The sequence below is a fragment of the Octopus bimaculoides genome, chromosome 26, assembly GCF_046866305.1.
Source record: "Octopus bimaculoides isolate indiv1 chromosome 26, ASM4686630v1, whole genome shotgun sequence".
Taxonomy (NCBI): Eukaryota; Metazoa; Mollusca; class Cephalopoda; order Octopoda; family Octopodidae; genus Octopus; species Octopus bimaculoides.
The window spans coordinates 16260961-16277558 of NC_142953.1; the positions used below are offsets into that span (position 1 = coordinate 16260961).

The following is a 16598-nucleotide window of genomic DNA, read 5'->3' on the forward strand; positions in this document are numbered from 1 at the left end:
CACAGGTGTGTATGTGTGTGTATTTAGTGTTGACTATCATGATTTGCCTGATGATCCTGTGAATTCCAGTGTAGCAAGAAACTGACTCAACTAACATAAAAATGTGTGTGCATGATTGAGTGCATATTTCCCCCTCGCCTAAAGCTTCACCATTTGTACAAGCAGTGTTGTTTGTGTGCAACCCTCCATGAAGGCAAAAACAACACACACCCAAAAATTAACACATGGCTAATGACATTAAAAAAAAAAAAATCACCAGTCACATTTTGACTGTGCCAAACAAATTAACATGTGACTACTGATGCAGTGGCTAGAGCATCAAGCTTATGATCGTGAGGTTGTGAGTTTGATTCCCGGACTGGGCTGCGTGTTGATTTCTTGAGCAAGACATTTTATTTCACATTGCTCCAGCTGTAGAAATGAGTTGCGACATCACTGGTGCCAAGTTGTATTGGCATTTGCCTTTCCCTTGGATAATATCAGCGGTGTGGAGAGGGGAGGCTAGTATGCATGGACGACTACTGGCCTTCCATAAACAATCTTGCCTGGACTTGTACCTGGGAGGGTAACTTTCTGGGTGCAATCCCAAGGTCATTCATGACCGAAGGAGGTCTCCTCCACTGATGCATGGTGCCTGATGCATGATGTCAATGATCAAAAAGTCCTTTGGTGGCACAGTCTGCATGGATTCAGTCAGTATATAAGAAATAATGCAAATCGTAAATATAATAAATTCAATTCTTGAAAATGAGGAACGTCAGGTATGGATTTAGAAACTCTACCACTCTAAACCAACTATAAAAAGCTAAGAAAAAAATCTGAAAAATCTAAAATGAAATCAAACATGCATGTGTGTGTGTGTGTGTGTGTATCTATATGTTTGACAAAAGAGATGGAAACTTTGAAAAAAATTTTTCTGCCAAATTTGAGGATTGTAACCTTCCAAATTTCTCAAACAAATTTCAACTATGAAAGAATCCTTTGCATAATCAGGTGCTAGAGAATTTCAAAGACTTTAGCAGCTCATTAACACACTGGACAAAATGCTTAGTGACATTCCATGGATCTTTATATTCTGAGTTCAAATTCCACTGAGATCAACTTTGACTATATATATATATATATATATATATATATATATATATATATATATATATATATATATAAGGTTGAGGAGGGTATTGGATTTAACCAAACCCAGGAGGATACAGGTAATACCGAGTAAGGGCTGTATACCGACTAGTTTGCCCCAGTCGTTGTATGAACAGGATTGGGGATTATAAGTCGTGTATTAGCGTGTGTATATGTAAATATAAATATATAAAAATATATACACATACATACATACATGCATATACACATACACACGTGTCTATTATATATATATATATATACATACACACACATACATATATAAATGTTATCCCATTCCGTAACAGCCAGTTGCCACATTCCATACTGCCATATTAACTCCATTACATGCCACCACCACCACCACCACCACCACCACCATATTGTTATCCCGCTTTCAGGCCATCTTAGTGTCCCTCTTCATATTTCCATGTTACCTTATTTTACATCACTGTTTTTCCCTTTTGTGCCCCCATGTTATCCCAGTGCAGTATATTCAGTTTTTGCTTCTCTTTAACTGCCCCACAGGCCTATGAACATTGGAAGAAGAAAACAGGAGGTAAAGAACAAACACTGCCAGGTCTCTCCTCCTACACTCCTGAACAAATGTTTTTCCTCAATTTTGCCCATGTGAGTATCTCTTCCTTCCTTCCTTTCTCTATTTTTGTCTGTCTGTAGTTGCATTCCTCTAAGTTAAAAAATTATCACTCTTGTTATAATTGTTGTTGCTGTTATTATTATTGTAAATGTATATGTATATGTATATGTATATGTATATGTATATATAAATGTACATGTGTACATATATATATATATATATATAAGGTGAGCTGGCTGAATCGTTAATATGCTGGAGAAAATGTTTAATGGCATTTCATCCATCTCTACGAAGTCACCTTTGCCTTTCATTTTTTGGGGGGTCATTGAAATAAGTACCAGTTGAGCTCTGGGGCTGATATAATTGGTTAGTCCTCTTCCTTAAAAAATTTCTGGCCTTTTGCCTATAATAGAAAGAATCATTATTAAGGCAGCTAACTGGGAGAATTGTTAGCATGCTGAACAAAACGTTTAGTAACCTTTCTTCTGTGTTCTTTACAATCTGATCTGAAATCCTGCAACGTTTTTCTTTCATCCTTATGAGGGTTGATAAAATGAAATGCCAGTCAAATACTGGGGTCAATGTAATCAATTTGCTCTCTCTCCCCTCAAAACTGTTAGACTTATGCCTAAATCAGAGCCCTTTATTTAGGGCATTGATTGTCAGAACTGTGTTTACACATTCAGATTTGGTGTGTATATATAAAAGATCCTGTATTATATATGTTTGATTATCTACTGTTTGTGTTTATTCATCTAGATTTGGTATAGTTGTATTATACACACTTGACTATCTACTTGTATTATACACACTTGACTATCTACTTGTTTGTGTTTATTCACCCAACTTTTGTGTGGTTGTATAAAATATCCTCTGCTTTACACACCTGATTACCTACTGTTGTTTGTGTTTATTCCCCCAATTTTGATTTGGTTGTCTAAAATAATCTATATTATACACACCTAATTATCAACTGTTGTTAGTGTTTATTCACCTAGATTTGGTATTATATAAAAAATCTTGTATTATATACACCTGATCATATACTGTTGCTTGTGTTTATTCATCCAGGTTTGGTGTGGCTCAATGCGTCGAGAAGCTGCCATTAATAGAATTCAGACAAACCATCACAGTCCGGGAAGATTTAGGTTTGTTTGTTACTACAATGTTCTTCATCTTTTATCAACATAACTTTATCATCTCCACTCACTTTCTCTCCCTCTCTCTGTTTATCTGTCTGTCTGTTTCTCTCACTCTTTCTTCTACAATAGGTACACATGTATATAGATAGAATGTCTGTGATGTCAGAGATAAGAATATGGAAAATTAGTTGCTGTGGCAATGCTGTTCCATAGATACCATTCTATGTCATTTTCTTTCTCTTGCAGAGTCATTGGTCCACTGCAGAATTCTCCAGAATTTTCTCAAGTCTTCAACTGCAAACAAGGATCCTATATGAATCCAGAGCAGAAATGTACAGTATGGTAGTGTGAGAGTGGATGGTGGTAAATTTGTGTGGAGTCATGTATTGGATGGCAATGTGAGTAGGTGGGTGGAGTTATATCTGTATTAAATTGTGTAAAATATGGTAATGTGGGTGGGTGGAATTATGTCTGTGTAAAGTTGTGCATAGTATAAAAGTATGGGTGGAGCTATATCTATGCCGATACAATGAGGGTGAGTGGTGTTACATCTGTGTTATGTCGGGTATAATGTGGTAGTGTGGTAGGTGGAGTTATGTCTATGTAGAGTTGTGTACAGTATGGTTGTGTGGGTGGGTGGATGGAGTTATATCTGTGTAGAGCTGCTGTATTGAATGGGAGTGTGGCTGGAGCTACACCTGTACAGTTGTCGTACAGTATGGTTATGGGGGGAGAGTTATATCTGTGTGGTGTTTGTGTACAGTATGGTAATGTAAGTGGAATTATATCTGTGTGGTGTTGTGTATAATATGATAGTGTGTGTGTGGAGTTATATCTGGATAGAGTAGTTGTGCAGCATAGGATGGAGTTATATCTGTTGTCTGTTGTTGTTGACGTTTCAACACTGCTTCCTTCTTCACCCAAGAGTTTTGTACATCTGGAGGATTTGTGTATCTTTAGTTGTATAGTAGTCTGTGTTACCTCTCACAATTGACTCTACCTCTCTCCCCTCTCTCACTCTATCACCTCCAGCAGTGGACTGTTTCTACCACTTTCTCTCCTGTATCAACATATTTTAACACAAAGTAAATCTTAATATATGTGTGTGTGTGTGTGTGTGTGTGTATGCGTATGTGTGTGTGTACATTCGTGTGAGTGTGTATACATGAGCACTGTATACATTATTATTATTATTATTATTATTATTATTATTATTTGATTGTTATTCTGCAATTTAACTCGGGTTTTGTTGGAACTCCTGGAGTTTTGCATGAGTAGTGGACTTGCTACCTGCAACCTACAGTACCATGCTATCTGTACTTTCCAACTACTACTACTACTACTACTACTACTACTATTATTATTATTATTATTATTATTATTATTATTATTATTATTATTATTATTATTATTATTATTATTATTATTATTAAGGCAGTGAGCTGGCAGAATCATTAGCACACTGGGTGAAATGCGTAGCGGTATTTTGTCTGCTGGTATATTCTGAGTTCAAATTTTACTAAGGTCGACTTTGCCTTTCATCCTTACAGGATCAATAAAATGCAGTATCAGTTAAAAAATCAATATCTGGGGTCAATAAAATTGACTAGTTCCTCATCTCCCTAAAATTGCTGGCCTTGTGCCAAAATTTGAAACAATTATTATAATTAAGGAAGTAAACAGGCAAAATCATTTGCTCATGCCAAAAATGCTTAGCAGCATTTCCTCTAGCTTTTTACGTTTTGAGTTCAAATACTGGTGAGGTCAACTTTACTTTTCATCCTTTAAGGGTTGATCAAAGAAAAGTTGCAGCCAAGTGCTGCGGTCAATGTAATCAACTTGTCCCATTTTCTTCTATTTGCTGACCCTCTACCAAAATTATAAAGAATTACTTATTATTATTATATATGAATGTAATTATTATTATGTGTAATTAATGTGTTGCCCTCTACATCACTTCATTAACACACACTTCTCTCTCTCTCTCTCTTTCTCTCGCCCTCTCACATGTGCACACACACACACAATGCTATGTAGACCTGCTGATTGAAGAATAACTCAAGGTATATACAGCAATGTATGTTTATATTTCTGTATAAATCTCCAGTTGTTTTCTATAATTTAGTTTGTCTAAATATTATATACACATAGATATGCATGCATATGTATGTATGCATGTGTGTGTGTGTGTGTGTGTGTGTGTGTGTGTGTGTGTGTGTGTATACATACATGTATATATATTAATGTCTATCTTTATGTCAAGTTCTAATAAAGGCGATTTAACAGTAAACTGAAGAATTACTCTATATTCTCTACTTTCTTGTAGAGTACATATCTATTACACTTTGAAAAGAAGAAGGGTGACAGTGACTTTGAACTTTTGGTCTGCAAGTTGTCATCAGACAATCCAACGAAAGCTAGCAAGCTGAAACTTCAAAGTTGCTGTCACCTCTATTCTTATAAAGTATATAATTAATATATGTATATGAAATGAGTTTGACTCAGCTTCACATTTAAAGTTTTGTGAGTGCAGGGCGTGGCAATATTATTAGATGTTTAGAGTCAGAGTGAAGATAATTTAAAAGAAATTTGAAATGGCTTCTTGGTAAGAATATTTAGGCTTTCATTGGTTAGTTCAGGTCATGTGGTTGGCTTAGCTACATTAGCAATATTTGTTCTTTTCATCGGATGCCCCAGGTTAAGCAGAGGCACCAGTTAGTATTCTGTAGATTGTGTTATTTCAGCTTTAACAGTTACCATTTGGGAAGGTATCTAATTTGATAACTGTTGAATTATGTATGAATTTGCATCACCAGCACAGGGGATAGCATGTATATGTGTATGTATGTGTGTATGGATGGATAAAGAAACAGACAAAAAGGTGTATGGCTGTATATACACATATATAAACAGATATAGGTATATATGAACATACACATACTTTAGGAAGGATATCTAGCCATAAAAACCATACCAAAACGTTAAATACTGCTGCCACTGCTGATATATATATATATATATATATATATATATATATATACACACACACACATATGCATATACATATATGTATATATACATATATACCAGTGCTAATAGTATCAGTTGTAGCCACTATCAAGACTGAAAATGTTGAGAATCATTCAATATTTATGTTTATTTATGAACTGCTGAAATTTTCAATCACATGATCTTGTCAAACAAATGAAACAGCCATAAGACTGTACAGTTTGCAATGAAACAATGTAATACATATAAATGATTATGGTTGACTTTGCCTTTCATCCTTTTGAAGTCAATGAAATAATAAGTACCAATTGAATACTGGAGTTGATGAAATTCACTAGCTTTCTCCTCCTCCAAAATGTTCAGGCCTCGTGCCTATAGTAGAAAGGATTTTCAGAATAATAACAAGACCAAAATTGATATTTTGACTGTATTTAATACACATGTATGGAGTAATTATGTAAGATAATCACTATGTAATACTACCCTCTTCAGTCAACATAAAAAAATATACGTAGCTCAGGTTACCAGCTGGAAGGACAAAAACATGAAACTGACAGTACTGGAAATTACGAACCTTTTGGAAATAATGTATTTAAGAATACTCTCCATTTATATATTGAATTCTATAATTTATTGCTTCTCGGTGAATGAACAGAAATTGATATATATATATATATATATATATATATATATATATATATATATATATGAGTGTGTGTGAGCATACGTTATCATCTTAACTGTGTTATATCACAATCTCATCACTCAGTTTTAAAATAAACTCAGATTCTTACCCTTTATCTAAACCCTCTATTTTTCATTTGATTCTTTCATAACAAATTTTTTATATATATTTGGGATTTTTTTAGACAGAAAAGAAAAAGGAAAACATACTCAATAGCTTCATTTGCTAAATTTATACAAATTTCATTGAATCTTGGTGTGAAATTGCATTTCCTGTAAAACCCATTTTTGTAATGAGTTAGCTTGGTATATGATGTTTAATGTATTAAAGTTTGTCTGTTCTACCATCTGTATTTAACGTGTTACCAAAAGATATTTACATTAATATATATAAAAATATAAATAATACATGAAGCAATGTATATATTTGTTCTGTCGAGTTCTTTGGCACCTCACACTTGCAATGTTTTTATTTTTGTTTGTTTTTGTTCCTCAAATTCCATGTTCTTGATGATAATAAAAGTAATCAAACAATTCAATTAAAATATACTCTTGTTTTTACACATTTTTTCTTAAGCTTGAAATAGCAATCAAGTCTCTTGGAAATCAAGCACTATTATCTTATGTAAAGGAAGGACACGCTGGATAGTGTAGATGGCCTGAATAAATGATGGCATGATTACAACTGGACCCCCTTTTTACATTTTCTATTTTTTTATCACTGGTGTTTTATCGATCTGGGCTAAAATGGAGTCACACAACAACATTCTAAGTTTAAGATAATGAAAATCACCCTGATGGAATGTATATATACATACATACATATATATATATAAGTAAACATTTGAGCCTAATTTGATACAGTTGTTGCAGAACCAGTGAATGTATCTCTGATGATTTGACAATGCAATTGGATTATGTAGTTTGTGTCATTGATAATCACTTTGTTAATGAAACACAGGAAAACTGATGTAACAAAATATTTTACAAACTCTTGTTTTGTGTTAAATATGCACATGCACACACAAACACATGATTGTGTGTGTGTGTGTGTGTGTGTGTGTGTGTGTATACACACACACACACACACACACACACATATATATACCCATCTTTGTATCACTTAATGCATATACACTGTTCACAACCTATCGTAAAAAGGATATCATTATCATTATTATTATTATTGTTATTATTATTATTATTATTATTATTATTATTATTATTATTATTATTATTATTATTATTATTATTAAAGCAGTATTGTAAAAGAGTTGGATAAAATGCTATGGAGCATTGATACTGGGTCTGTGCATTCTGAGTTCAACTCTCACCAAAGTCAACTTTGCCTTTCATTCTTTTGATGTCAATGAGACTAGTACCAGTCAAGTACTGGAGTCAATCGTAGTGACTTGCACCCTCCCTTCAAAGTTGCTGGCCTGAGGAAGAATTGTCATTATTATTATTATTATTATTATCATTATTAAGGTGGCGAGCTAGCAGACTTGTTAGTACACCGGGTGAAATAATTAGCAGCATTTCATCTGTTGTCATGTTCTAAGTTCAAATTCAGCTGAGGTTGACTTTGCCTTTCATCCTTTTGGTGTCAATAAGATAAGTACCAGTTGAACACTGGGGATCGATGTAACCAACTTACCCTATCCTCTGAAATTGCTGGCCTTGTGCCAAAATTTAAAATCATCATCATCATCATCATCATCATCATCATTATGATTATTATTATCAAGGTGGCAAGCTGGCTGAACCATTAGCATGCTGGACAAAATGCTTAGTGGCATTTCATCTGTTTTTACGTCCTGAGTACAAATTTCCCCGGGGTTGACTTTGCCTTTCATCCTTCTGGGGTTGATAAAATAAGTACCAGTCAAGTATTGGAATTGATGTAATCGACTTGCCCCTCCCCTCAAAAAACAGCTGGCCCTGTGCCAAAATTTAAAACTATTATTATTATTATTAATAATAATAATAATAATAATAATAATAATAATAATAATTGTTGTTGGCACTCCATCGCTTACGACGTCGAGGGTTCCAGTTGATCCGATCAATGGAACAGCCTGCTCATGAAATTAATGTGCAAATGGCTAAGCACTCCACAGACACGTGTACCCTTAACATAGTTCTCGGGGATATTCAGCATGACACAGTGTGACAAGGCTGACCCTTTGAATTACAGGCACAACAGAAACAGGAAGAAAGAGTGAGAGGAAGTTGTGGTGGAAGAGTACAGCAGGGTTCACTACTATCCCCTGCCGGAGCCTTGTGGAGCTTTAGGTGTTTTTGCTCAATAAACACTCACAACGCCCGGTCTGGGAATCGAAACCGCGATCCTATGACCGTGAGTCCGCTGCCCTAACCACTGGGCCATTGCACCTCCACAATAATAATAATAATAATAAAGTAAGCATATTTATTAATAAAGAAACATTCCCATTGTCATCATTATTACTATTGTTCTATTGTTATTGTTGTTTTTCTGTGCTACGCTCATCTCCTGAAATCTTTTTATGTCCTATTCTATTGCTACGTGTCCATTCTGAGCCACTTTGTGTTATTTAATAATAAACTCTACTTTTATTTCTACACATATAAAAAAGTAACCCAAAATATTTCTTATTTTTAAAACATTAAACAAAAGCTTTTTCTTCTTCATATCGTGTTCCTTTTACACTTCCTCCCCCTTCTTCTCCTGTTTTCTACCTCTACTTTTTCAACTATCCTGTATTTCTTCTTCTTCTTCTTCTTATTATTATTATTATTATTATTATTATTATTATTATTATTATTATTCTCTTCTTCAGCCTCTTTCTACTTCTTCCCTCTTCTTCTTCTTCTTCTTCTTCTTCTATTTATAAGGTTGTCACGGAAAACATGAACTAATTTTCTTGATGATGTGAATAACCAAAAACCAAAAATAAAAGAAGGATTTTTAAAGAAATGTACCTTAAATGAAATTCAAATAAACTCATAAAGTATAAAAATATTTCACATCTGCTTTCTTGGTTTTCTTGGTTTTCTTGGTATTGATCTTTTTTCTATAGGTGAGATCAAAGAGCAAAGATATTAATTTCATTCTATCCATGACATTGCCTTGGGCCTCTGTTGTTATTATTTTTATCATTATTATTACCTCCGCCTTAGCGAAGGTGTAGGTGTTGTTTTCAGTCATGTTTGTTTGTCCGTGGACAAGATATCTCAAGAACTGCTGGATGGATTCTGATGAAACTTTCAGGGATGTTTGGCCCCGTGACTGGCATGAACTGATTAGATTTTTGGATTGATCTGATACCAGACAAGGATTCTGGATTATTTTCCCTATTTTTTTAATTAATGTTTGAGAGCAGTCGGGTTCATTTTTAGTATTCCCATTTGTGAGAGCAGTCGAGTTTATTTCAGATATTCTCATTTTAAAAATCAATTTTTACTAATCATTGAGAGGATGTTGATATTGCCTTGGTGGAGGTTTGCATTCTCTCAGGGCTCTTGTTATTATTATTATCATTATTATTATTATTATTATTATTATTATTATTATAAAGGTGGTGAGCTGGTAGAACTTAGTACATTAGACAAAATATTTTGCTGCATTTTGTCTGTCTTTACATTCTGAATTCAAATTCCACTGAGGCTGACATTGCCTTTCATCCTTTCAGGTTTAATAAAATAGTATCAGTCTAGCCCTCTCCCCAAATAATTTCAGGCCTTGCGTCTATAGTAGAAAGTATTATTATCATTATTATGTGAGAGAGCAGTGCATGCCATCAAGGTGACACTGGGGTAAAATACATGCAGCTCAGTATACCCATCATAACTATCTGTCTGATAAGGGTACACCAGGCACATGCATCACAACCATATGTGCTTCACATGGTCATCTCATATAAAGATAAACAGATCATGACCTTGCAGGTGGGGCCCAGTTAGAATTTTCGTCAAATTGAGGAGCCCATCCTGCTCAAAAGGTCCCTGAATAAGGGTTGTTTAAGGATGTTGAACAAAACACCCATGCTTCCACAGGTGAATTATTCAAACTCCAAAGAGTTCCTCTCAACACATGGCTATGATGCTCTTCCACTATTTCTGCGCATGATCAAAGATGCACATATTGTCAGCCACTAAGGCACATGCTCAACTCGTTAAGGTCAAGCAAATCTGTGGTACTGAGCAGAATATCTGCTGTAACCCATCTTTTATACCAAGACATGATGACACTTCCAATCAGTTAAGATCAAAAGCCATGATTATTATTATTAAGGTGGTGAACTAGCAGAATCATTAGCACACTGGACAAAATGCTTAGTGGTGTTTCATCCATTTTTATATTCTGAGTTCAAATTCTGTCAAGGTTGATTTTGCCTTTCGTCCTTTCGGGGTCAATAGAATAAGTATCAGTCAAGTACTGGGATCAATGTTATCAACTATCCCCCACCCCACAAATTCCAGGCCTTGTTCCTATAGTAGAAAGGGTTATGTTCTGAGTTTCTGAATTCAAATTTCACTGAGGTCAACTTTATTTTTCATTTTTTCAGGGTCAAGAGAATAAAGTACTAATCAAGTAATGGGGTCGATGTAATCTGTTTACCCCGTCCCACAAAATTGCTGGATTTATGCCAAAATTATGAAGACTACTACTACTACTTCCACTGCAAACCCACTGAATCATTAGACTGTCAGAAATAAAATGCCTTGCAAGGTCAATGAAATAAAGTACTAATTAAGTACTCAAGTTGAGTACTATTAGCCCCTTCCTCACAAAATAGTTGGCCTTGTACCTAAATTAGAAACAATTCTTCTTCTTCTTCTTCTTCTTCTTCTAGGCAGAGAGCTGGCAGAATCGTTAGGATGCTAGGCAAAATGTTTAGCAGCGTTTCGTCCACCTTTACATTCTGAGTTCAATTCCACAGGGGTCAACTTTGCCTTTCATCCTTTCGAGGTTGATAAATCAAGTACCAGTGAAAGGATTATTATCAATAATATTAATACACTAACTTTTTGTTTTTGTACGTACCTGTTGTGTGAGTCACACTTACTTCAAAGAAGTGGCAAAGCGAGAGAGAGGAGGACAGAGAGGAAGAGAGAAAGAGAAAGTGAGAGCGTGAGAGAGAAAGTGAGAGCGTGAGAGAGAAAGAGAGAAAGTGAAAGAGACAGTGAGTGGTGACGGCATTCATTTTGTGTTTTTAAATGTTTGAGAGAGGACGTAAGAGAGAAAGAGAGAGAGAGAGAGAGAGAGAGAGAGAGAGAGAGAAAGAGAGAGAGTGAAAGAGACAGTGAGTGGTGATGGCGTTTGTTTTGTGTTTTTAAATGTTTATCACATCGCAAGAGAAATAGATACATAGATACATATACACATTGTTAAATCAAAAGCAGGAGAGAAGAGGGACACAAATGAAGTGAAAGAGAAAGTGAGAGAGAGACAGTGGATACATAGATACATAGACACAGCAAGTATTGGCTGTCAATTTCACTTCTCATTACAACAGGAGGATAAAATTAACTCACAAATGGCTGAGTACTCCACAGACATGCATAACATTAACGTAGTTCTCAGGGAGATTCAACCTCACACAGAATATGACAAGGCTGGCCTCTTTGAATTACATCTACAACTCGAAACATATATATATATATATATATATATATATATATATATATATATATATATATGAATGTATTTGTGTGTGTGTATAGTTTAGGTTTGTTAAAACATTTGCAATAATAAGTGTCACGTGGTGGAAATAAATACAATTACCAAACTTCCATTCATAAATCCATTTATTATTTTGTTCTTTTGTATTTCAATTTGTACATTTGGCGTTAGGAAGGGCATCCAGCTGTAGAAACTCTGCCAAATTTAGATTGGAGCCTGGTGTTGCCATCCGGTTTCACCAGTCCTCAGTCAAATCGTCCAACCCATGCTAGCATGGAAAGCGGACGTTAAACGATGATGATGATGATGATGATGATGTACCTCTAAATTTTCAACAACTGCACACCAGAAGAAATGGAAAAACAAGTAATTTTATCTCCTAAAAATTCTGTCTTGCAATAAATGAAAAAGTTCTTAATATTATACCAGAGGCACTTAAAATGTACTTAAGCACAGATTTGGTGTCCTGCAATAATGAAGAGGAGGTTCAGAACTATCCAGTTGAATTCATAAACTCATTCACTCCATCTGATATGCCTCCACATGGCCTCAACTTAAAAGTAGGGGCTATTGTAATGCTGCTAAGAAATCCTTTGATCAGTCAAGGATTATGTAATGGAACTCACATGAAAGTGCAAAGACTTCATGAACATTGTGTAGAGGCATCATTGGTAACAGTCTACAACAGAGGTCGTACAGTTCTAATTCTCAAAATTAAACTTAACCCAAGTGATGCAAATATTCCATTCAAACTCAACAGACTTCAGTTTCCACTTTGACTTGCATATTCAATGATAATAAGGCTCAAGGGAAAGCATTTGAAAATGTTGGACTACATTTGCCTCAACTGGTATTTTCCCATGGCCAATTATATGTTGCATTTTCAAGAACACGAGCTATGAACAATATCAAAGTAAGAGTTGATACTCAACTAGGATAACAGACAAGGCCAAAAACGTGGAGTGACATACACACAAAATGTTGTTCTACCATGAAGTACTGTGAGGAAGACCACCGCACCAGCTAGCATCCACACCACACCAGCTAGCATCACCACCACACCAGCCACTCCATCATTACACATCTACATTACACCTTTAAGATTGGGGAACCAGTTAGGGACCCGCTGGATCTCTCTCAGCATACCAGCAAACTACAAAATTGCACCAGCCAGCCTCACCACCACCTTTAAGCCCGTCATATATATATATATATATGTATGTATGTATGTATGTATGTATGTATGTATGTATGTATGTTTGTGTGTGTTTGTGTCTGTGTCCCACCACCACCATCATTGCTTGACAACCAATGTTGGTGCGTTTGTGTCCCTGTAATTTAGCTGTTCAGCAGAAGAGACTGATAGAATAAGCACCAGACTTACAGGGAATAAGTCCAGGGGTCAATTTCTTCGACTAAAGGGTGGTACCCCAGCATGGCCACCATCAAATGACTGAAACAAGTAAAAGAATAAAAGAATACCACTAAACCAAGAAGGTTCTTTGAATAAGTACGATGTATTTTAAGGTTAAATAGTAATTCTGTTTATGTTTGTGTAACTGAGACATTTTGGTTGGATTATATAGTTATTGGTGTTACATTACTTTCTCTATTCTGTAACTGTCACAATATACTTTCCTGCGTCTGATCTACCCCATTACACAACTGGTGCTTAATTTATCGACCCTGAAAGGATGAATGGTAAAGTCGACCTTGGCAGAATTTGAAGTCAGAACGTAAAGACACACAGTCATAATATGCAAACATTTCTCATGACACCAGTACACTGTTTACAGATGCTTACATGTTTTGTTTTCTGTAACTTTTTCACGGATCCAGCTAGTTATTATTATTATCATTAGCATACCTGTGTTGTCAAAAATGCCAACAATTTTATTAATGATACAAAATGGAGCATCAACACGAATGGGATAAACCATTGATAAATGTCAGCAATCTGGTAAATTTATGTAAATAAACAGAATTGATGCACTTAAAGAATCAGATATAGTTGTAACAGCTGAAAATATCATCCACGATACAAATGTGTGTATGTATGTATGTATATATATATATATATATATATATATATATATATATATATATATATATATAATAATAATATTAGGGATAAAAATCCAAAATTACAGGTAAAAACTCAATTTTCCCTAAAACTATATATATACATATACACACAGACAGCGGGATAAACTCTACAAGCATGGAAGTGCTGTCAGCTGGGCAAGAGTGAGGTGTGAGCAGAGTGACAAAACTATCCTGCAAGCTCTTGTCCAATGCCCAAGCATTGCTAACTTGTAGATTTATGTTGAATCCTGCTGTCACATGTAGGATGGACTGGGCCATCAGCTGAGTCCTTTGCAAAGATTGCTCTGCCACGTTCCTTAAGCTGGGAAGGGCAGGCAGTGTTTCTTTGATTTTAGCAAAAGAGGTTGTGTGGTGGACCAGGTTGAAAGGGCTGAAGACAGACATTTTCCTGTTTGGCCAAACTCTCATCAACTTTTTCATGTTTCTCTTGAAAAAGAAAGTGAGGGTTGAGAGGGAAGTGTTGCCTCCCAGCAATTTTGTTAAAAGGTGGCTGAATATTGTGCAAATGGCCCAAATGAACGGGCCTACTCTAAGCACATGCCTCTAGATCGAAGGTAGATGAAGTGGAGAGGGCATATGCCCTAGAGGTTAGGGCGATCGTGGTTTTGGTGGAGTTTCCATGAGCAACCTTTGGAAGCCTACCTCTTTGGGGAATTTATTTGTTATAGTTTTATTATTACCTTTTTACACAATTAAATCCCACTTTTTTTGTGTTGTGTTGTCCTGTGCTATCCCCAATCTTTTATATAAACCCTCAGTAGTGAATATAGAAAAGATTATTATTATGATTATGTAAAGTAGCAAGCTGGCAGAATCACTAGTACGCTAGGCAAAATGCTTAGTAGCATTTTGCCCATCTTTACATTCTGAGTTCAAATTCTGCTGAGGTTGACTTTGCTTTTTATCCTTTCAAGGTCGATAAGATATGTACCAGCTCAGTACCGGAGTTGATGTAATCAACTAGCCCCTTCCCCTAAAATTTCTGGCCTTGTGCCAAAATCTGAAATCATCATCATTACTATTATTTTTAGTATTATTAGGATAATGAACTGGCAGAATCATTAGCAAACCGGACAAAATGCCTAGTGGAATTTATGGCTTTACAGTCTGAGTTCAAATTCCACTGAGATCGACTTTGCTGTTTATCCTCTTGGGGTCAATGAAATAAGTACCATCTGAGCACTTTAATTGACTAGTAGAAATTATTATTATTATTATTACTATTAAGGCAGCAAGCTGGTAGAATCATCAGTGTGACAGACAAATTGCTTGGCAACCTTTCTTCTGTCTCATGCATTTTGAGTTCAAATACAGCTGAGATTGATTTCATCCTGTCAGGGTTGGTAAAACAAATACCAGTTAAACATTGAAGATGATGTAATTGACTTCCCCTTCCACTCAAAATTACTGGCCTTGTGTTAAAATAAGGAATTTATTATTATTATTATTAATATTGAGTGAGAGAGCAGCATATGCCATCAAAGTGACACTGGGGTACAAATATCTGAAGCCCAATATACCCATCATGACTACCTGTCTGATAAGGATACACCAGGCACATGCACCACAACCATATGAGCACAACGTGGTCATCTCATATCAGGATAAATAGCCCATGACCTTGCAGGTGAGGCCCAGTTAGCATTTTCTTCAAATTGAGAAGCCCATTCCACTCATAAAGTCCTTGAATAAGGTTTGTTTAAGGATGATGAATGAAACACCCATGTTTCCACAGGTGAATTATTCAAACCCCAAAGAATTCCTCTCAACACATGGCTACTTCTGCTCATGATCAGAGATGCACATATCATTAGCCACCAATGGACATGGTCAACTGGTTAAGGTCAAGCAACTGACAAACAAATTTGTGATATTGAGTAGAATATTTGCTGTAGCCCATCTTTTATACCAAGACAAAACATACATGATAACACTTCCAATCAGTTAACGCTATATTCTGAGTTCAAATTCCACCAAGGTCAACTTGCCTTTCATCCTTTTGGGGTCAGTAAATTAAGTACCAGTTGAGTACTGGGGATGATATAATCGACTGACCCCTCCCCCAAATTTCAGGCCTTGTACCTATAGTAGAAAGGATTATTATTATTATTATTTTATATTTGACTTTTGCTTTGCATTTGTACAAGTTGGCTCCAAGTCTCATCCAGAGACCTCAAGAGGCAACAAGTTAGAAGTTCATGTAGATGTTATGCCTAGGGTGCCATATATTTGGTTTCGTACATAGTGCTGTTCTAGAGAA

The 16598-nt window shown here is 35.5% G+C and overlaps 2 protein-coding genes across 2 annotated transcripts in view; both read left to right on the plus strand.

Moving 5' to 3' along the window:
• The window catches only part of LOC106877475 (neprilysin-1), a 117961-nt gene extending 114007 nt beyond the window's left edge, over positions 1–3954 (plus strand). Inside the window, exons 20-22 of the mRNA XM_089342861.1 lie at positions 1660–1761; positions 2801–2877; positions 3118–3954. Of these exons, the coding sequence (XP_089198987.1) occupies positions 1660–1761; positions 2801–2877; positions 3118–3217 (279 nt within the window). The 3' untranslated portion in view covers positions 3218–3954. The remainder of the gene's footprint in view (positions 1–1659; positions 1762–2800; positions 2878–3117) is intronic.
• An 8718-nt stretch (positions 3955–12672) lies between these two features.
• LOC149130961 (uncharacterized) lies at positions 12673–13011 on the plus strand. The gene has a single exon (XM_089343027.1). It carries the CDS (start codon positions 12673–12675, stop codon positions 13009–13011), a length of 339 nt encoding a protein of 112 aa, XP_089199153.1.
• The last annotated feature ends 3587 nt before the right edge of the window (positions 13012–16598 follow it).

Bases quoted from the DNA above. Each gene is read 5' to 3' on its own strand.
- LOC149130961 (XM_089343027.1), top strand. From the start codon at position 12,673: ATGTACTTAAGCACAGATTTGGTGTCCTGCAATAATGAAGAGGAGGTT.